At 53.5% G+C, this 22,015-nt stretch overlaps 1 protein-coding gene and 1 pseudogene across 1 annotated transcript; both read left to right on the plus strand.

Moving 5' to 3' along the window:
• The first annotated feature begins 66 nt into the window (after nt 1-66).
• Nucleotides 67-1,728, plus strand: LOC148596301 (ankyrin repeat domain-containing protein 26-like; annotated as a pseudogene).
• Nucleotides 1,729-2,046: 318 nt separating this feature from the next.
• Nucleotides 2,047-21,704, plus strand: LOC148596302 (uncharacterized). Its single transcript, XM_088524207.1, is given in 16 exon segments — nt 2,047-2,241; nt 3,360-3,404; nt 6,483-6,675; nt 6,719-6,938; nt 7,579-7,693; nt 7,939-8,112; nt 8,206-8,312; nt 8,514-8,651; nt 11,146-11,230; nt 16,507-16,659; nt 18,513-18,685; nt 18,830-18,923; nt 19,966-20,078; nt 20,288-20,429; nt 21,170-21,493; nt 21,495-21,704. Coding segments are annotated over 16 exon segments (2,481 nt in total).
• Nucleotides 21,705-22,015: the final 311 nt, after the last annotated feature.

Genomic DNA, 22,015 nt, shown 5'->3' on the forward strand with positions numbered 1-22,015 from the left:
AAGGCAGTGAAGAAGGGGGCAGAGAGGAAACAAGCAGCGGAAGCCCAGCTGGAGGAGGCAGTGAAGAAAAACATGGAACTGCAGGAAGAATGCAGCAGGTATGGCTTTTTAGCATTTGTAAGAAATATCGTCTAAGCTGGGAGTCAAGGTTCCTTTAATTGACTCAGAGACTATGAGTACGTAACGGTTTGTGAGCAACCTCAAAGGGAATGCTTCTTGTGTTTTGGGGTTTTTTTTGTTTGTTTATTTATTTGTTTGTTTGTTTTCCCCATGGCTTTCCTATTTTACTCCCTAATTGGCTGTGCAGGTCCAAGAGGCTTCTGGACAAAGCTCTGAAGAAACTAAGGACCTATGAGAGGTGCGAGAGCGAGTCCCAGCTGAATCTACAGGCCAAGCTGAAGGACGCACCTTCTGGAGGGGGCAGCGAAGATGACATATTAAGAACAAAGGTGAGCTGTGGTTCGTTGTTTCTGTGTGTTTGTTTTGGAAAGCTGTCTCGTTTCTTCTCCTGACTTCTGTATTCACGTGCACGTTCACGTGGTGGCTGTGTTTGGAAATGAAGGGGCTTTCTTCTGATCCCTGGAAACGTCTAACTAATCATTCCGAAAGGGCAGGAGTGCCGCGGTGCCAGGGTGGTGGTGTGGAAAAGGTGAATTTCTGAGGAGAGAGGAAACCGTTAGAGTAGCAGTTGACCTTTGGGGACTTCTGGAAACCTGATACTTCCTAAAAGTTCTTGGAAAGAAGCTGCCGCTTGGATCCAGAGCGAATAGGGCTTCTTTGTCCATGGCTTAGAAAGCTGCTTTCTGGAGGAGTGTTGACAAAGTCAGGCAATGCTGACTGTGAGACAAGTCTGGAAGACCCCTGGCAGCCCCGCTGCATGCAAAACACCCCACGTGATGTGTGCTCCTGAGGAAAGGAGAAGGAGCCTAGCTCTGTGGATGTGTGATCTTCTGGGAGTGAAGCCTTTATTGGCTAGGGGAGTGCTGGAGGAGACCTGAGAAGGGCGGGAAACTTGAGGTGGTCTTTTGGGAAACCTTTAAAAGAGGTGCTGCTTTTGGCAGAGGAGCATGGCTTTCACTTGGTTTTAAAACGGAGCGAGTTGGTGACAAGCAGAGTCTCAGCGCACAGCCTGCAGGGTCTGCAAAGAACTGCGTATGGTTAAAGCTCTCTGTCTGTGCCTTGGCTGTGTGCAGGTGCAGGAACTTTGCAAGCGGCTCTCTGCAGAGCAGAGAAACTCAAGGCAGCTCAAGAAAGCAAACGAAGGTTTGCGGGAAGAGTTGGCTTGCATGCATGGGAGCCATGCACAGCTGCGGAAGAGGAAGCGGCAGCTGGAAGAAGAGGTGGCTGCCCTCCGGTGCCGTGTAGAGACCAGCACGCCAGACCTCAGCCACATCAAAGAGCACAAAAGAGAGACTGAAGAAAAGGCCGAGCGACAACTAAGGCAAAAACTACGGGAAGTCAATCTCTTTCTGCAGGTAAGCGTACTTGGCACTGGCATGCACAGTCCATTTGTGCCTTTTCCTTCATCTCTTCTGTACCAGTGTCCTTCTCCACTGTGTCCAGCTTGTGCTGGTCAGGGCTGTGGGTTCATGGGCTCTTTATATCTGGAGGAGTCTGTTGAAGGCCGTGAGCTTGTGGAACGCTTGTCCTCAGCCATTCCGGGCATCACCATCTTTTTGCACATTAGTGCCTGGAGAATCAGGGAACAGCGTTAAGAGAAGGGACTAGCGTCTTGCCGAGAGAGAGGTGGCTACTTAGTCCGAGCTTTGATTGGAAACCAAAATACATAAACGTTGTGCTAAGAGCAGGTTTCCACCAGTGAACAGAAAGCATTGCGTAACGTGGTGCCTCTGGCTGCGGCCGTGGATTCTTGAGGGCAGTGAGGAGGCGCCTGAGTAAGGCTGTGCTCTTCCAAGGGGGTGTGTGGAAACTGTCGTCGGGCATGGGGGGAAAGTTCTTCTTCCCTGGAGGCTGAAATGGCACCATCTGCTTCAGACACAGGCAGCCACCCAGGAGCAGGTGGAACAAGCTTCCCTGGTAGGACGAATGCAGCAGAGAATCAGGGATCTGGGAAATGAACTGGCTCTCAGCAGACGCCTGCAGCAAGGCAGAGTTATCGGAGGCCTTGCGGAAGCCGCTGCTGCCTACCCTCCTGAGCTGGGCAGCAGCCGCTCTTTGATGCTGAACGCAGCGGGCAATGCTTCCTGTGTGGCAGACAGAGTGGAAGCTCAAATGGCTGAGGTAAGGCATTGGACATGCACGCTGTGCTCGAATGAGCTGCCCACAGAGTATGAATGAGCAGGGTTCAGCTTTTAAGGGGAAAAGGAGCACGCATTCCTGCCTAGCTCCGGGACACCCAGTCTGCTAGTGCAAACAGCATTGGTGCCCCTCACAACTGGGCGAGCACAGTCCCCTGGATCGCCCTGAGAGACTCCATGAGGCAATGCTCAGAGCCTGCTGCAACCTCAGCGATAGCTCTGGTCCGAGTGTGCCCCAGCCGTTGCAGTGTGTGTGGAGAGCACGGTCCTCACGGAATGGTGAGGTTTGGGGCCCGTGTGGCAAGAGTTGGACAAGAGGGCGAAGCATTCTTCACTGAATGCCATGATCCCTTCCCTGATTTGCACAGAGTGGAGGCAAGGGCAAGCTCTCCTCTTCCATCTTTTACAATCCTGGGAAGGCTTCAGGCAGCTCCAGTTGTGACTCAGTGCTGTGGTGCCTGCAGCGTAGCAAGGGTCCTGTTGAAAGGAGATGCCTGCGGGCTGTAGCTGTCCCCATACCTGTAGTGTTCTGAAGCTGAGCTGCTCGGCTTTGGGCATTGCCTTGTGGGGGTCTCAGAGGGTGATCCAGGTGACTGTCCTCAGGCACTCCTGTGGCTAAACAGCAAGTCAGCAGAGCTGCCATGAAAAAGGCTGTCTAGAATGTGGCTGCTGCAAGGAAAGCCAGCTCTTTCTGGCCTGAGTCCTTTGCTGCGGAGTAAATTAAAGAGTGTTGATTTGTAATGAGAAAAAAAGCAGGCATCACAAATCGGATTGCTCGCTGTGAACAGTGTAAATATGCAGCTTGTGTCCTTGGGACTAGACCTCTGGCCATGTGTGCTTATATCCTCCTTGTGCTTTTTGATGCCCTTCTGCAAAGCCAGAATGAGGGAAACGTGATGAGTGGCAATTGTGTTGTGATACAATTAATGGCACAGAGTAGTGGCAATGCTGTGTTTTGGTGGACAAAGCATTTCTCAGGATTGAGGGTGTTGTTTCCAGTTTGCATTTCATGTTACAGTTAGGTTTCAAAAGGCCGTAGAAGGTAGTACTAGAGGAATGTAACTGCTGAGGACTTAAGGGTATCCTGTGTTATACTTGCAGGTGCGTGAGGAATGGTCAAAAATGTCGCTGAAGAACGTGAGCGAGGTAATTGCAACCTGGAGATTTATGTGACACCTTCATCGTGATCCAAATACTGGTGGCACAGAATATTATGTGCCTGTCCTTAAAAAAGAGAAGAAACAGTGTATGTGCACATGCAAGGCCGCCCCCAGAGCCCCGAATAATCCCCTCTCCGGGGGGCTCTAGTCGGGCCTTTTCAGGGACGGGGCCTGTTTGCAAGCAGGTGGCCCCTGCTTTGCAATTCTTTGGGTTCCTGTTGGCTTCAATCAGCTGCCGAGTGGCCAGCTGTTGCTTTAGAGCCCCTTGCATTTGCTTGGGTGGACACAAGTGCCTTGGGTTGAATGTGTCTGCATTGTGAGCAGAGGTGCCCGTCTACTGGGATGAATGGGGTTGGTTCCTTTGGTTTGGGACTTGCTCCCTTTTGCTCCTGTAACACTAACAGAGGGCCTTTTGTTCCCCCTGCCGCGCGCGCCTTCCTCAGAAGTGGCTTTCTGGAGCGGGGACTGCCAAGAGAGGATATCCCGAGAGGAAGGAAGCCTGGGGAAACGTGCCCTCTAGCTCTTGGCGGAGTGGTGTGTAGATGACATCGAGCTGCATTCAAGTGAAGGTGTTCTGTTCCAATTCTGTATTTAATAAAGCTTGTAGCCTGGGACATCTCTGTTTTATTCCCGTCCCCTTCGTGACTTGGCCTGCCCTGCGCACGCGCCTGTTCCCTCTTCCTCCCGCTGCCTGTCCCTCTTACAGAATGGGAGCGGCGGGCTTGCTGCCAAGGGGGGAACCCTGGCAGGAGTCTGGCCGCTTGCTGGCAGCGTGCAGCCTGTGTCCTTTTCCTCAGGGGAGGTTGAAAGCTCCGCTGGGTTTTTAGACAGGGGCCTGGAGTTGGGGGCTCTGTTTGCCTCCTGCTGCCCTTCAGAGCGCTCCTGCGCTGCCAGGGGGAGGCCGCTCTCAAAGATGGCTGGCAGGTGCTGGCAATGGCGGAAGGCTCCTGAGGCCTGGCCCACAGCAGCTGTCCCCCTTGCCTAGGAGCCAGCCAAGAAGCACGATCAGGCGAGCCGCAAACGGTCGGCAGCAGCTCGAGGCCTGGCAAGCTGATGGAGCGCAGCCTCCCGGAAGCCCTTTCCAAAGATGAGAAGGAACAAGAAAGTGCATGGGAGTAGTCGGCAGGGATTCCCAAAGGGGGAGGCAAAACCCTGCTGTAAGATCCCAAAGGCCTTTACAAGAATCTTAGTTTACCTAAGAGTGGCTGGTCTTAATGCACTCGATAAGGAGAGGTTTGCTGAGTGACAACAGTAGCCCAAACTCCCAAAGGAGTTCAAAGGCAGAAGAAGATGCAGTAACGTCTGCCATAATGTGTTCTGAAAGGAAGTTTGGCTGCTTACCAGGCCATTTGAGGACTATGCAATCCCAGAGCACCTCACCTAGGCACATGTACATATCTATATTACTCTGGTGTTAATTTACTAATATATATGTATTTTATCTTAGTGTTGGCTTTTTTATTGCTTGGTGCAGTTTTGATTTTAAACATGTGGTGTACAAAAAGAGCTCCAAAATGGCCCAGTCTTCATAAAAATAAGCTAGTTTGAACTTTGAGAAGAAAGCTGGTCTGGACTGGCAGTGCTTGATGGCACATCCACTGTGAGGACGCAGCAAACCCTGCTGTGGTTTAGGAGGCACCTGTAGCCTTAAGCTAAGACCAAGGGCAATGTGGAGATGACAGCCTCCTGGTTGCTTCCAGTAATTCCAGAGAGATTTGGACATCTGTTAGGGTTTGGCTACAAAAATCTGGGAATGCTCAATGACTGTGTGAACAATACACTCACACTGCTAGCTGGCCTTCAAAGCTAAAGAGCTAATTTAGTAGTTAAAGAATGCAGTGTGCAGGATGTCCTAGCAATGTGTGCATAGCATGGACAAGTTCCAAAAAAAAAGTCCCGATTAGAAGAATCCCATTCATTTGGAACAGTAATGTACATTTGAATTTAAGGATGATTTCCAAGTAAGTGAGAAGCCAGTGCTTATCTGGTGGCCACTTCAATTACATCCCCAAGAGAAAGATCTCTATCCCCCACACCAGAGAGGCTTCCTCTTCCCCTGAGGGGGGAACACGGCTGCTCCCTCTGGAGTCCTCGTTTAGGAACTTGAGACACAGGCTTCGAGTTCCGTTGCACAGAGCCCAGTTTCTATCTCTAGCACTATGGCAGGTAATACTTACCGGCTAACCACACAGTATCAGCTTTATACATGGCTTGTAAGGCACTGTTGGACAGGAGCAGGCGCAATTAAAGACTTGCAACCTCACTGCAAAAAGAGAGGTGACCTTCCTCATCAGTGATAATGGCAGCAGTCCCAGTACCTGTTCTGAGTGTCTTCTTGGTATATATGGACCACTAATAGCACCGTAATCAACAGCCAACTGCGCGCTCCTTTTATCAAATACAAGCTTTGCTATTTTTCCTCCTGCTAACATGTACACATGCCGAAGTGGAGGGAAAAAATCTTCATTCAAACATCTTATGGAAGTATTCCGCTGCTGTTCAGTAGCCTAAGAGCACCTCGGGCTAGCATCCCATCTCACGAACTTATTCCTGCCTCAGTCCTACAAGTAGTAAAATCCAGACTCATCATGAAGGGCATATATCAATATACAAACTAACACCTCCACCCTACTCATGCACTTCAAACATTTAATCGCAATCTATAGTATGAGCGTGGCTGGGGATTATTTTTATTATTATTTTTGGCTGGTTCTGCTTTTCTGCTCGATTCAGTTGAGTAAATACCGACAAGACGTAAATGGGGATTTTTGTGAAATGAAAGATGATTTTCTACTAATGATAATAACTGGCAGCGCTGGCAGATCTACAACAAGTAGCAGATTCACAATCATAGGAGAACATGAAAAAGATAGTTGAGCGACAACCAAGCTAACAGCGGCGGTGCTCTTTCTCGGGGAGCCGCAGCCCCTTGTGGGTGCGCTGCAGCCCCACGTCGAGGAGCCGCCTGTGGCGCGTGGCAGTGTCACCCCGCGGCGTCACCCCGCCGCCCTGTGACGCCCTCGCCGCGGCTGTTGCGCCTGGCGCCGTCGCCGCGCGGCCTCAGTGCTGCGGCCGCCAGTGCCGGAGCGACGGTCGGCGCGTGCCTCGCTGGGAGCCTCGCTGCGTCCCGGCCCTCGGAGCGCGCCTCTGCTCCCGGCGCGGGGGCTCCGAGCCCGCGACCCCCGCTCCCGCAGCCCGCCGGGGCTCAGCCCCGCCGCAGCTGTCCCGGCCGCGGCCCCTGCTCGGGGCTCGGCTCCTCTGCCCCGCCCGCCCGAGGCGGGGCCGTCTCTCTCTGGCCGTGTCCGCGTCCCCGCCGCAGCATGAAGCGCTTCCTGGCGCTCTTCGGCAAGGGGCGGGGGGCGGCGGCGCCCGGCGGCGCTTCCCTGGCCTGCGTGGGCGCTCGCTACGAGCTTCGCGAGGAGGAGCTGAGCGAGCTGCACCGCGCGGCCGCCCGCGGAGACCTGGCTGCGCTGCGGCGGCTGCCGACACGCGGCCTCGACGGGCGCGACAAGGCCAAGCGGTGAGGGGGGCGGCGCCGGCCGGGGCTTTGCCGGCTCTTCGCGAGGGCCTGGCCGGGCGTGGAGGGCGCGTGTGCTCGAGGCTGCTGCGGGGAAGGCCGGGTGGCAGGCCCTGCCCCAGCAGCACCGCCCGAGGCTGCTGTGCTGCTCTTGGAAAGCCCGTGTCCCCGGCGTGCGGCACTCTGTTGCCACGCAAGCGGTGCTGGCGCAAGCCGCAGGGCGCCTTGGCGAAGGCTGGAGGTGGCCAACCAAGCCTGGGTGGTCCTTGCTGGGCAGCGTGGGTGGTGCTGTTGGAGGCAGCGGGCGGTTGCGCGGGCAGAGGGATGGAGGGCAGACGCTTGCGCCCGGCAGCGTGGGGCTGCGTGGGCAGACCGCTGTGCCTGGGCGCAGGAGCCCCTTTGCAGGGAAGCGGGTGCGGAGCTGCGGGAAGCGGGTGCTGCGTGGGGTGGGGGTGACTTTTCCTAGCCCCTCCCTCTGGGCTTGGGGTGTGCAGCTGCTGCCGTTGCTGCCGGAATGGGCGACTCTTTCTAAGCTGCTCTTGTGGCTGCGGACAGCGGTGGCCCTAGGCCCGGGACAGAGGCAGGAGCGGTGTGTGCAGCTCGGCGCGTGTGTGCGTGTTAATGGAATGTGTTGCCTTTGTAGGACACCCCTGCATCTCGCTTGCGCTAATGGGCACTCGGAGATCGTGTCCTATTTAGTGGAGAAGAAGTGCAAGCTGGATGCGCGGGACGGCTACAAGAGATCTCCACTGATGAAGGTACGTGGAGCACGGGCTCACGTTGAGGGAGGGCTTCCAAGCTGCACCCAGAGCGCTGCGTCTCTGGGGTGATGCGTGATGTTGGGACAGGTGGAGACTGTGTTGCGATTGGCGCAGAATGGGCCCACGTTGCCTCCTCGGGGAAGGCCAGGGTTGCTTTGTGCGCTTGGCCGGCTGTGGGAGCGCTGAGGGAGGGAAACGTAGTTGCTGGGAAGGCTTCCTTTTCTTTGCCGTGTTGCTTGCAGGCAGTGCAGTGCCAGCAAGAAGAATGCGTGGCCATTCTGCTGGCGCGTGGTGCCAACCCTAATCTTGCCGACGTTACCGGCAACACTGCCCTTCACCTGGCTGTCCTTGCTCGTAACACCTCTCTAGCAGGGCAGCTAGTGGAGCACAGCGCCCTTCTCGAGGCTAAGGATAAGGTAAGTGTAGAATGTGGGTGAGGCTGCTCTCGGAAAGAGAGAGTGGCTTTCCCTGGCTGTTTGGTTCTGACTGGGGGCGCTTTATGCTTGCAGATGGGCTGCACGCCCCTTGCCCTTGCCGTGTCGGGTGGTCACGGCGAGATGGTGGAGTTCCTGCTTGGCAAAGGAGCTGATGTGAACGCTCGAGACCAGTCTGCCAGGTGAAGGGCTTGTCCGAAGAGCGTGTCCGGAGGCCCCGTTCCTTCCGAGTTGTGCTGTGCTTCCGTGTAGCTGCCTTTGCTTTGCTTCTGCCTGTGGGAAAGGGGGAAGCAATTGTTGTGGGAGCAAAGAGGGCTGAAAGGCATGCGAGTGAAATGTCTGCGTTGGCTCCGAGCTTTCCTCTCCTCTTTTGGATGCTCTAGGACCCCTTTAATGCGGGCTGCTTCGACTGGGAACAGGAGCATCCTAGACACTCTTCTTCGCCATGGTGCTGATCTTTCCCAGAAAGATGTTGCTGGGTGGACGGCGGAGGAGTATGCTAGGACTTTTCTGCATGCTCGGTAAGTGCTTTAGGTGACGTTAGAGTTGCTGAGGTGTGTGAATGTGCGTGTTGGCTTATGGACGCTCTTGTTAAGAGCAGCAAGGTTTAATGATGTGTGGAGACGTCTGTGGAAGCTGGGCAAAAGGGCATGTTCTGGAACATGTAGTGTCAAGTGTGAACCGGGAGGTTTTCCTTGACTCCACCCCGACTGCTCGGTCAGGTTTCAAGTTGGTGGTGCTGAGCTGAGCTGTGAGCAATAGCGAGCCTGAAAAGTGTGCTTTGGGCAAGTGGAGTGTATACGAAGCCCTCCCCAGAGCAGCGCATGAGACCAAATGCAGAGGTCCTTTCTTCTGCCGCTTCCCCTTGCCCTGGGCCTGTAGCAAGGGGAGCAGGAAGGGCGGGTGTGCGTGGGTATGTGTAACTAGCCCGTGTGTGTCAGCTTGCCAGATGGCTCTGAATAGGCGTAGCGTGGAGAAGCAGTGGCTCGTTGTGTCCTAGAAGAGCCGTGTACAAGGATGCCGTTGGGTTTGGTGACAGTCCTTCCTTTCTTCCTGTCTGCAGCGTTAGTGAAGAGCTGGCAGAGTGCGCGCAGAGGGCGCGTGCAGGCGGCCCAGTAGGCATGGCAGGACTCAGCTCGCCTCCCGGAGCAGGAGCTGCTGCCTCTGCATCGGGCGCCTGTGCTGCGGCCAGCGGAGGTAGGATCCTTAAGCGTGGAGGAACTGCTGGGGCTCTGCGTGTGCGTGTGCGTGTGCGTGTGGTGCGAGTAGTTGAGCACTTCATTAGCTTCCTATCCCGTCAGCGCCCCGCAGCGTTTGCTAACTGTCTGCTCCCAACGCGCGTTTGTCCCATGCTAGTATTTTGTTGAGGAAGCTTAGAAGGAAATGTAAGGGCAGTGTTGATTTTCTTTGCTAATGTCCTTTGAGGGGAAGGGGGTTAGAATTCAGTAGGGTGCGAGAAGTCAAGGGCAGGTTGGGGCCTGCTTTTGTCCCTGCTGTCTTGTGTGACTGTTCCCCTGCAGCGTGGCCTGCAGAAGTGCCTGTGTTAGGTGCTTGTGGGCCGTGTTGACTTCTGAAGGTCTGACATGCTAAGAATTAATCGTGTCAATTAATGTTTTCACAGTGGGAGAGGAGCTTTCCCGTGAATGCTTTGTATGGTGAGGCTTGAACAAGCGCTTTCCCCCAATCCTTTCCCCTGCCTCAGAAGAGGAGAGCCTGGAGAGAGACACAGTCCTTCTTGTCTTAACTTTTCAAGCGTTCAAGATACTGATGACGAGGAGAGCGAGGACAACTCCGTTCCTGCCTCCGAATTAGAAAGACGCCGTTTAGCTGCCAAGGTGAAGTGGCCCAAGAGGCAGAATTTCTGTGGAAATTGAGTGAGTGGTTTGGAGGGCTGAGCTGTGTGGATTTGAGCGAAAGGGCGCTTGCAGTGCGGTGGCTTTGCTCCTGCAAAGCGGTCTCCTGCCTGGCCCCCTTCCTGCTGCTGTGAGCTACTTCCTCCAAGTCTGGTAGCCGTGGCAGAGCACGCAGCAGTCTGGTGGTCGGGGGCAGAAGAGCACTAGGTGACAAGAGAAATGACCGCACGGTCTTGATGTGCGTGAGATTTCTAGAGAATGAAAGCTGATGAGCTCCTAGATTACCTGTTCCTTTGTCCTGCAGACCTTGCTGTCGGTTTCCAGGAACAAAGGGGTGGTAGAATTGTGACTGATGTGGGAGAAAGGCATTTATTGTTCAAAGTGGGCTGAGATGCTTCATCCCCTGGCTCTCCTGTCCTCCTTGTGAGGTTCCTCAAGTGTGCTCAGCAGGGAGCTCCTGTAGCCGGTGTCTTTGTCTCCTGGCACATGGGAATGGCATTCCAGGCTCACGTGCGCCTGATCTCCCGCTGCCTGTTTCCCCTCTGATGATGTCTCTTTATTTTTGCTGTTTCTCCTGCAGAAGAGGTGTTTGGCACTGGGACTGTGCAGCGATTCTGAGGATTCCGAGGATGATGCTGGAAGGCACCCTGCAGTGCTGGAGATGCAGGCAAGATTTCCTTCTTCTCCTGGTTGCCCTCTTGTCAGTGAGCTTTGAGAGAGTGTCGCAGATGCCGTCTGCGAGGAGCTACTGCAGCACAGGGAGATGTGCTAGTGGGTTGAAGAGTGCCCGTGAGGAAAGGGAGGGAAGCTGGACTAAGGCTGTCGGAGAAGCAGGCAGCTGTTGCTTGTCCTGGGTGAAAAGAAGGGGCAGATGGGGAGTGTGCTCGTGTGTGTCACCGTGTTGTTGAAGCTGGAGTCAGAGTGTGTCTAGGCCATGCTTGTGAGGGGCAGAGCAGCATGTCTGTGGTGCTGGCTATTGCTGTCTGCCCAAAGGCATTCCTGTGGAAAACCTGCAGGCCTTTCTTTGCAGCAGACAAGAGAGAACTCTCCTGTGTAGTAACCCAGGGAAATGAAGCATTTTGCAAAGTGTGAATTGCCGCTGCAGAAGATGCTTCTTTCTGTTCTTTGCAACACTTTTTTTTTTTTTCCTGACCTCTCTTAGGAAGCATCATCTGAAAAGGATGGAGAGGAAGGTGCTGGTGGTCCTCAGGATAAAGATGCTGCAGGATCAGTGGCTGGTGAGAAAGGTGAGTTAGTAAACACGGGTCCTGCTGTGTGTTTGCTCGCTGGGGCTTTCCTGATGGAGGAGAGCAGCAGAGTGAAAGAAGCACTCATGGTGTGCCCTTCCTTCTTTCCCTTGTAGATGTTTCCTTGGCAGCGGGAGCGGAGCAGGAGAAAGACGGAGACTCCCTCTTGGATTCTGAGGTGCTTTCTGTTGGTTTTTGTTGTTGCAGAGGAGCGGGGGAAAGGGTGTGTGTGCTCCTGCATATTTGAATGTAGGTGAATGTAGGCTCAGCCTGTGTCCAGGCTGCACTTCTGAGAGTCTCTGTTGAAGAGGAACATCATGTCTGTGACACTGGGTATTGCTGTGCACAGAAACATCCTCCTAAGGGAGGAGTGCAGGCCTTGTAAAAGAAAAGTGAGAACATTTTTCCCTGTACAGGTACAGGGAATAGAAGTACTTTGCACGGTGTCCTTTCCTGTGCAACGGGTGCTTCTTTCTGTTCCTTCCAACTCTTTTGGCTGGCCTCTTTCAGGAGGAATCACCTGCACGGGATGGGGAGGAAGCAGCAGGTGGTCCTCAAGTTGCAAATGCTGCAGCAGCCCTCCCTGTCAGTAGAGGTGAGTTCAGAAGCGTTGAGCCCCTGTGTTTGTTTGCTCCTTGGTCTGAGTCAGTGAATGCCGGTGATGAGCTGCTGCTGAGATGGGAAAGCCCCAATTCTGCCCTTGCCAGCAAATGCCAGGGCAGAGGGGAAGGTCAAGTGAGGAAGATGTTTTGTGGAAGTGCTGGAGTGCAAGGAGTGTTATTTCGTGGTGACTTCCTGCCTGTGTGAGGATGTGGGAGGAAGGGTGAGAACACAGTGGTGGGGCTCAGAGTGAGGATGCTCTTGAATGACGCTGCTTTTTCTTCTTTTTTTAAACACTCTAGTAACAACATTATCTGTCCCTTGGCTGTGGGTGTTGCCTGATGGAGGAGAGCAGCAGAGTGAGAGAAGCACTCATGGTGTGCCCTTCCTTATTTCCCTTGCAGATGTTCCATCGGCAGCAGGAGCGGAGCCGGAGGAGGACAACGATTCTCCCTGGGATTCTGAGGTGCTTTCAGCGGGGGGGCCACAGTGGGTTCCCCGTGGGGGGATCTTCTCAGGAGGTTGCTCTGGGTGTGGGCCCTGCACCGAGGAGGCTCTGCTCCTTCTTTGGCTGCTTCTGCCATACGTTTGTTCCAGTGAACTTGGGCAGCTTTAGCTGTGTGCAAGCTGCTCCACGAGGCTTGTGAGGAAGCAGGGTCTGGGAATGTCCGAGCTCTCATAGCAAGTGGCCCTTGCATGGGATTTGTAGTGCAATACTCAAAGGGTCCAGATTCTGGCTCTGCAAGAGTTTGGTGGGGTTGCTGTTTCTTTGCCAAAGTATCCATGAAAAGGACAGTGTATGGAATCCTGCAGCCAAGTAAGAAGCCCAACAGCAATAACGTGGGTTTTGACTTGGAGCGCTGTTTTGGGTAAAAAAGTGCAAGGGAGGAAAGAGGCGGAGTTGGACTAAGGTTACTGAAAAGCAGGCAACTGTTGGTTTTCATTGGTGCAAAGGAGAGGGGAAAGGGTGTGTGTGCTCCTGGGTATTGGAACGTGGGTGAAGGCAGGCTGAGACTGTGCGCAGGCTGCGCTTGTGAGGGTCTCTTCAGAAGCAGAAGAGCACATATGTGACATTGGGTACTGCTGTCTACTCAAACGTCTTCTCAAGGGAGGAGTTGCAGGCCTCAAAGAAAGGAAGTCAGACCATTTTTCCCTGTGTGGGTAGAGGGAAGTAGTTTGCAGGGTGTCTATTGCCTGCACAGGGAGTGCTTCTTTCTGTTCTTTGCAACTGTTTTGGCTGGCCTCTTTCAGGACGAAGCACCTGCAAGGGATGGAGAGGAGGCCGCTGATGGTCCTCAGGATACAAACGCTGCAGGAGCCCCGGCTTGTGTGCGAGGTGAGTTGAAGGGCACGTTGAAGGCCACGTCTTGTTTGGTGGCTGTGAGGGCCAGTGCATGGAAACGGTGCCGTGCTTGTGAGACGGGGCAGCCCCGATTCTGCCCTTGCCACCAAAGGAGAGGGCGGAGGGCACGTCAGCTGAGGGAGGCGTTTTGTGGTAGTGCTGGAGTGCAAGGAGCACTGTTTCTTGGTGACTCGCTGCGCACGTGAGGATATTTTGTGTAGTGCTTTGAGGACCCCTCCGTTGCGATGCAAATGGACTGTGGGTGCCAGACTCTGGAGCGCGAGTTTGGGAGAGCAGCTGCCCGCACGGCTCCCTCCTCCAGGACTCCGGCCTTGCAGAGCCGCGTTTGGGTGCTCGCTGCCCCTCTGTTGGCTGTTGGTTGTAGCTGTGTGAGCTGTCCTGCTGGGCTTGGGCGACTTCTGCTGCAGAGAAGGGCTGGGGAAGGGGTGAGAACACAGTGGTGCGGCTGAGCGTGAGGATGCTCTTGAATGACGCTGCTTTTTCTTCTTTTTTTGAAGACTCTAGTAACAGCATTATCTGTCCCTTGGCTGTGGGTGTTGCCTGACGGAGGAGAGCAGCAGAGTGAAAGGAGCACTCATGGTGTGCCCTTCCTTATTTCCCTTGCAGATGTTTCCTTGGCAGCGGGAGCGGAGCAGGAGAAAGACGGAGACTCCCTCTTGGATTCTGAGGTGCTTTCTGTTGGTTTTTGTTGTTGCAGAGGAGCGGGGGAAAGGGTGTGTGTGCTCCTGCATATTTGAATGTAGGTGAATGTAGGCTCAGCCTGTGTCCAGGCTGCACTTCTGAGAGTCTCTGTTGAAGAGGAACAGCATGTCTGTGAGACTGGGTATTGCTGTGCACAGAAACATCCTCCTAAGGGAGGAGTGCAGGCCTTGTAAAAGAAAAGTGAGAACGTTTTTCCCTGTACAGGTACAGGGAATAGAAGTACTTTGCACGGTGCCCTTTCCTGTGCAACGGGTGCTTCTTTCTGTTCCTTCCAACTCTTTTGGCCGGCCTCTTTCAGGAGGAATCACCTGCACGGGATGGGGAGGAAGCAGCAGGTGGTCCTCAAGTTGCAAATGCTGCAGCAGCCCTCCCTGTTAGTAGAGGTGAGTTCAGAAGCGTTGAGCCCCTGTGTTTGTTTGCTCCTTGGTCTGAGTCAGTGAGTGCTGGTGATGAGCTGCTGCTGAGATGGGAAAGCCCCAATTCTGCCCTTGCCAGCAAATGCCAGGGCAGAGGGGAAGGTCAAGTGAGGAAGATGTTTTGTGGAAGTGCTGGACTGCAAGGAGTGTTATTTCGTGGTGACTTCCTGCCTGTGTGAGCATGCGGGAGGAAGGGTGAGAACACAGTGGTGCGGTTCAGAGTGAGGATGCTCTTGAATGACGCTGCTTTTTCTTCTTTTTTTTTAAACACTCTAGTAACAGCATTATCTGTCCCTTGGCTGTGGGTGTTGCCTGATGGAGGAGAGCAGCAGAGTGAGAGAAGCACTCATGGTGTGCCCTTCCTTATTTCCCTTGCAGATGTTCCATCGGCAGCAGGAGCGGAGCCGGAGGAGGACAACGATTCTCCCTGGGATTCTGAGGTGCTTTCAGCGGGGGGCACAGTGGGTTCCCCGTGGGGGGATCTTCTCAGGAGGTTGCTCTGGGTGTGGGCCCTGCACCGAGGAGGCTCTGCTCCTTCTTTGGCTGCTTCTGCCACACGTTTGTTCCAGTGAACTGGAACAGCTTTAGCTGTGTGCAAGCTGCTCCACGGGGCTTGTGAGGAAGCAGGGTCTGGGAATGTCCGAGCTCTCATAGCAAGTGCCTTATTAGAAATGCATAGTGCGTGCTCCAAGCTTTTTCTTCCTATGTGTGTAACTATTTCATTAGGATAGTATTGGAGAGCTGGGTGAGGAGCTTGCTGATGCTCCTAAAAAGCAGTCGCCAGCAGAAGCCTTGCTGGAAGCTGCCCCACGTTCCTGCCAGGACCTGGAGGAAGAGCAAGGGCAGCTGCAGAAGGAGTTGGCCAGGGTTAAAGGCAAGGTAGGCAAATGCCATAACAACAATAATGAGCGTAACAGGGCTGTTCTTCCTCTGTAAATGATGAGAAGGACAAGGCAGCATTCTGAGCACAGGTACAAGTGAGATGTGATGAAGTCAGTAGTTCCGCACTGCCGTAACCCATGAGGGCGGTGGAGCCTTGAGCGCAACGACGTGCTCTTCTTCATGTGCTGTGCTGTGCAGGGCAGTGTAGTTTGAGAGCTGCAGAAAGCGCTCTTTTCCCTTGTCAGTCGGAGCTGTCTGCTTGTAGAAAATCAGGATGGGGACAGGAGAGGTCAATAGGAAAGAGGGTGAAGCACCAGAGTTTGGGAGATTTGACTTGGGAGTCAAAGCAGTGTGTACGATGCTGAAGATGAAGCTCACTCCCATGGTTCCTGGTTTGACAGTTGCAGGAATCGGAAGAGCGGCGTCTCCAGTCTGAGCGGTCTGTTGAGGAGTTGAAGAGAGCCCTGGCAGAGAAGCAAAGAGAATCAATGGCTGCTTCCCCGCAAGAGCAAGAACGTGGCACACTGCTCTTCACCATAAAGCTCTTGAGGGAAAAAGTTGGACGGTGAGGAAGTGCCAGAGTGAAGCAAGGCTTTGCTTTGTGGGCTGGTGTAAAGGCAACGGGATTACCTTGCTGCATCCCAGCAAGGGAATGTGGGACTTGGAGGGAGGCTTTTGCTTGAGATGTTGTTAGTTCACAGTGTGGAGTGGGTATGTGTGCTCTGTTGGGTTCCCATACTGAGCCCTATGTTTCCTTTGAAGGCTTGAGTTTGAAAAAACAGGGCTGGAGGTGACAGCGCGCCATGAGACTGCCAGGGTGGAAGCTCTTCAGAAAGAGCTGCGCAGCTCTGCCTCTGTAAGCGACTCCTGACCTTTCCTTTTCATGAGCTCCTGAGCCTACTTGTGTGTGTGTGTGTGGACAGTTAGAGAAGAGATTGCGTGGCCTTGGAGTGTGCTGTGGAAGGGGAAGTGTCTGCCTGCAAATGGACACGGTGCACAAGTGTGCACTGTGCTGCTCTGCAGAGTGTTTGCCTCATTCTGTGTGTGTGAAAAGGCCTGGTCCAAGTGTGGCTCTCGGGTGGAGAGAGACTTTTGTCCAGAGTCTGACAATGGCTGGAAGGGAATGAAGGCGGGGGTAGGAGTGAGGGGTAGGGAGATGCCTGAGAAAGGTCTGGGTGATGGGAGAAGGGGAAGAAACATAGTAGTCCTTTGGGGAGCTACTTCTCGGAAGAGTCGTGTAATGTAACAGGAAAAGCAAAAGCACAGTGCACGGTGCAAGGCTTTTCCTGCGATGCGTGTCCTTATTCCATCAGGGCAGGGTCAGGGAGCTGGAGCAGGAGCTCGCCGATGCCCGCAGAAAGCAGGCGCTGTCCGAAGCCTCGCTGGAAGCTGCCACGCGTGCTCGCCGGGAGCTGGAGGAGGAGAAAATGCAGTTGCAAAAGGAGTTGGCCAGGGTTAAAGGCAAGGTAGGCAAAGGCTGTGACTAGCCCGAGGACCCTGACAACCCTGTTTTCCCCTGTAACCAATGAACAAGCAGCGGGATGGGAGAGGCCAGTATGAAAGAGGACGAAGCAACAGGGTTTTTCAGAGGTGACCTGCGAGTGAAAGCAGGTGCCTTGAGTGTGTGAAGAGGAAGCTGACTAGCGTGGGTCCTGGTTTGACAGTTGCAGGAGCTGGAAGAGCAGCTTCTCCAGTCTGAGCGGTGTGTTCAGAATTTGAAGAGAGCCCTGGCAGAAAAGCAAAGGGAAGCATTGGCTTTGTCTCAGCAACTGCAAGAATGCAAGAAGGCCTGCTTGGAAATGGAGAGCCTAAAAGTGCTGAAAGACAAAGTGGAAAGGTAAGGAGTTGGCACAGTGAAGCAAGGCTGTGCTTTGTGGGAGGGTGTAAAGGCAACGGGGTTAGCTTGCTGCTTGAGAGCAAGCAAATCTGGGATTTGGAGGGAGGTGTTTGCTTGAGATACCGTCAGTTCACAGTTTGGAGTGGGTGTCTGTGCTCCACTGGGTTCCCATACTGAGACCTATGTTTCCTTTGAAGGCTTGAACTTGAGAATGGGAGGCTGGAAGGCAGAGCTCACCAACAGACAGCTAAAGTCGAAGCTCTTCAGAAAGAGCTGCACAGCTTTGCCTCTGTAAGCTACTCCTGCCCTTTCATTTTCACAGGATCTAATATGAAGCCCTGGGTTTGTGGATTAGAGTCATGTGTGCAGTTCAATAACAGCACGTGCATCTGAGCAGATTGCTGGCATTTTCTTAAACACAGATGCACGTGGATGTCTGCAGTCTGTGTTTATGTGCTGTTCCAAGGAGAACAGTACTTGGCCATTTTGAACTCATAGGAAGCCACGAGCTTAAAGACGAGCTGGCAAAGCTTAGCTGTTGGCAGCAGACAGAGAGCAGACATCAGCTGTGCAGAGGCACAGTGGTGTGGACAAAATAAGTTATGTTTAGGTTCACTCTGAAGCCTGAAGCAGCTCTGTAGTGTAACAGGAAAGAAGAGAAAGCGGAACCTGTGGTCCAAGCCTTTTCTTCCTATGCATGTAACTATGTCCACAGGACACGGCCAGACAGCTGGAGCAGGAGCTTGCTGAGGCTCGTCGAAAGCAGCTGATGTCAGAAGCCTCTCTGGAAGCTGCCACACGTGGTTGCAAGGACCTGGAGGAAGAGAAAGGGCAGTTGCTAAAAGAGTTGGACAGGCTTAAGGGCAAGGTAGGCAAAAACAGTAACTACCTTAATGAGCCTGACAATGTTGTTTTTCCCTGGCAAATGATGAACAAGCAGAGGGCAGTATTCTGAGAACAGGTGCCAGGGGGACCTGAGCAAGTCAGTCATTGCGGCCTGTCATAACCCACGAAGTGGGTGAAAGCTGGAACCAAATGACCTGCTCTTCCTCCTCCACCGGGCAGGGTGCTGTAGTGTGAGAGCTGCAGAAAGCAGCATCCCTCCTGGATAGGTGGGGCTTTGCATGGTCCACGTGAAGCAGCATCTCAGGCAGGTGCTCTGAATGGTCGCGCTGGCTGAGCCTGCACTGGGCCTCACGTCCACAGCGGAGATTGAAGGGCCTCAAAGTGACTCACTTGCCTAGTGCAATAGCCCTGGTGCCTAAGTTTGGCAAGGTCTTTGCTGTGCACTCCCTGTGGAAGGAAGCGGATTGGTGTTGGGGCGGTTTTGGGGACTGCTTGTAGGAAGACAAGATGGGGATGGAAGAGGCTAGCAGGAGAGAGGGCAAGGCAAGAGGATTTGGGAGAGATGACTTGGGAGTCAAAGCACTTGGCTTGTCTGTATGTAAATGCAGCCGAGTAGCGTGGGTGCTGGTTTGACAGTTGCAGGAGTCGGAAGAGCAGCGCCTTCAGAGTGAGCATTGTGTTGAGGAGTTGCAGGCGGCCCTGTCAGAAAAGGAGAGGGAAGCAATGGCTTCTTCCAAGCAACTGCAAGAGCTTGTGGAAGCCTCCTTGGAAAGAGCTAGCCTAAAGCAGCTGGAAGAACGAGTGGGACGGTAAGGAACTGCCCCGGTGAAGCAAGGCTTTGCCTGCCGGGGTGGTGTAAAAGCAAGAGGAAGAGCTGGCTGCATGGCAGCAAGCCCATCCAGAATTTGGAGGGCCGTTATTTCACAGTGCTGTCTCCCTGTGTTTCCTTCAAGGCTTGAGCTTGAAAAGGTGAGGCTGGAAGGGAGAAGCGACCAACACACGGCTCGAATTGAAGCCCTGCAGAAAGAGCTGCACAGCTCTGCCACTGTAAGCTCCTCCTCAGCTTTCTTCTTCATGAGCTCCTGAGCCTAGCTGTGTGTGTATGTGGGGACATTCTGGGAAGAGATTTTCCTGGGGAGCCCAGGGGGACATCATTTCTGGCAGTCCGCAGGGGATCGGCTCTGCTTTGTCCCTCTCCAAGGCCTTCTGGTGTTGAGAGGTTCCCTGGCTACTGTGCGGCCTGAGCAGCGTGCGAGGAGAGGCTTTGACACTCATGTGCTGCTTTGACCGCCTGCTGCTTTTTAGCTGTCCTGGTGCTTAAGCCCTCAGGCAGTAGCACTTGTTGCTGCCCTAAGGGCGAGTTAGCTCGTGGAATTGCTTTGGTGCCAAGCAAAGCCCGAAGCGGCATCCTCAGGCTGTGACAAGGGAGACTTCATTGCCAAACCTCTGACACCTTCCCTGTTTACTGACTGTGGATTCCTTGGCTCGAAGGTGTCAATCCATAAAGGAATGGCACAGGCGTAGGCAGTGCTGTGTGCTTGGGCCAAGTTAGGAGACAAGCCCTTAATGAAGGAGAACTGCTCCAGGGCTCAAACTGGGGGTCGATTGTAAAGGAGTAGTGAGATGGAGAAATGTTGGTGGCATTTCGCTTCGCTAATACCCCTTGAATGAGGTGCAAGCGTGAGTCCGGGAAGCATCAGTGTGGCTTTTTTGTTCCTTAGGTTCATAAGAGCCTGGAAGATCTGCTCTCTGCCTTACAGACAAGACACGTGCCTCTGAAAGAAGACAAATATCAGCAGGTACATGAAGGGTTGCTCTGACTTCCCTCTTCCAGTCGATGATTTTCTTTCCTTTTGGGTGCGTGCAGGCAGCTACACTGTTCAAGAGCTCTGTAACCTTGAACGCCCAGGACTGTTGCCTAGTGATGGCGGCTGATTCCCCTGAAGCTCGAACTTAAGCTCTGCTGTCCACTGATGTGGATAGCTAAGTACCACCTGCTGGTGCCAGGGGGACAGAGGAAGCTGTTTCTCAGGCTCTTTTGCACTTTTTACTGAGCTGCGTATGTGCTTTCTCCTTCCTGTGTGCAAAGTGTGAGAGTGAAGGAAAGGCAGTGAAGAAGGGGGCAGAGAGGAAACAAGCAGCGGAAGCCCAGCTGGAGGAGGCAGTGAAGAAAAACATGGAACTGCAGGAAGAATGCAGCAGGTATGGCTTTTTAGCATTTGTAAGAAATACCGGCTAAGCTGGGAGTCAAGGTTCCTTTAATTGACTCAGAGACTATGAGTACGTAACGGTTTGTGAGCAACCTCAAAGGGAATGCTTCTTGTGTTTTGGGGTTTTTTTTGTTTGTTTATTTATTTGTTTGTTTGTTTTTCCCATGGCTTTCCTATTTTACTCCCTAATTGGCTGTACAGGTCCAAGAGGCTTCTGGAGAAAGCTCTGAAGAAACTAAGGACCTATGAGAGGCGCGAGAGCGAGTCCCAGCTGAATCTACAGGCCAAGCTGAAGGACGCACCTTCTGGAGGGGGCAGCGAAGATGACATATTAAGAACAAAGGTGAGCTGTGGTTCGTTGTTTCTGTGTGTTTGTTTTGGAAAGCTGTCTCGTTTCTTCTCCTGACTTCTGTATTCACGTGCACGTTCACGTGGTGGCTGTGTTTGGAAATGAAGGGGCTTTCTTCTGATCCCTGGAAACGTCTAACTAATCATTCCGAAAGGGCAGGAGTGCCGCGGTGCCAGGGTGGTGGTGTGGAAAAGGTGAATTTCTGAGGAGAGAGGAAACCGTTAGAGTAGCAGTTGACCTTTGGGGACTTCTGGAAACCTGATACTTCCTAAAAGTTCTTGGAAAGAAGCTGCCGCTTGGATCCAGAGCGAATAGGGCTTCTTTGTCCATGGCTTAGAAAGCTGCTTTCTGGAGGAGTGTTGACAAAGTCAGGCAATGCTGACTGTGAGACAAGTCTGGAAGACCCCTGGCAGCCCCGCTGCATGCAAAACACCCCACGTGATGTGTGCTCCTGAGGAAAGGAGAAGGAGCCTAGCTCTGTGGATGTGTGATCTTCTGGGAGTGAAGCCTTTATTGGCTAGGGGAGTGCTGGAGGAGACCTGAGAAGGGCGGGAAACTTGAGGTGGTCTTTTGGGAAACCTTTAAAAGAGGTGCTGCTTTTGGCAGAGGAGCATGGCTTTCACTTGGTTTTAAAACGGAGCGAGCTGGTGACAAGCAGAGTCTCAGCGCACAGCCTGCAGGGTCTGCAAAGAACTGCGTATGCTTAAGGCTGTCTGTGCCTTGGCTGTGTGCAGGTGCAGGAACTTTGCAAGCGGCTCTCTGCAGAGCAGAGAAACTCAAGGCAGCTCAAGAAAGCAAACGAAGGTTTGCGGGAAGAGTTGGCTTGCATGCATGGGAGCCATGCACAGCTGCGGAAGAGGAAGCGGCAGCTGGAAGAAGAGGTGGCTGCCCTCCGGTGCCGTGTAGAGACCAGCACGCCAGACCTCAGCCACATGAAAGAGCACAAAAGAGAGACTGAAGAAAAGGCCGAGCGACAACTAAGGCAAAAACTACGGGAAGTCAATCTCTTTCTGCAGGTAAGCGTACTTGGCACTGGCATGCACAGTCCATTTGTGCCTTTTCCTTCATCTCTTCTGTACCAGTGTCCTTCTCCACTGTGTCCAGCTTGTGCTGGTCAGGGCTGTGGGTTCATGGGCTCTTTATATCTGGAGGAGTCTGTTGAAGGCCGTGAGCTTGTGGAACGCTTGTCCTCAGCCATTCCGGGCATCACCATCTTTTTGCACATTAGTGCCTGGAGAATCAGGGAACAGCGTTAAGAGAAGGGACTAGCGTCTTGCCGAGAGAGAGGTGGCTACTTAGTCCGAGCTTTGATTGGAAACCAAAATACATAAACGTTGTGCTAAGAGCAGGTTTCCACCAGTGAACAGAAAGCATTGCGTAACGTGGTGCCTCTGGCTGCGGCCGTGGATTCTTGAGGGCAGTGAGGAGGCGCCTGAGTAAGGCTGTGCTCTTCCAAGGGGGTGTGTGGAAACTGTCGTCGGGCATGGGGGGAAAGTTCTTCTTCCCTGGAGGCTGAAATGGCACCATCTGCTTCAGACACAGGCAGCCACCCAGGAGCAGGTGGAACAAGCTTCCCTGGT

Source organism: Tinamus guttatus, unplaced genomic scaffold (genome assembly GCF_059628265.1).
Source record: "Tinamus guttatus ecotype Peru unplaced genomic scaffold, ASM5962826v1 Tinamus_guttatus_pri_ptg000018l, whole genome shotgun sequence".
Taxonomy (NCBI): domain Eukaryota; kingdom Metazoa; phylum Chordata; class Aves; order Tinamiformes; family Tinamidae; genus Tinamus; species Tinamus guttatus.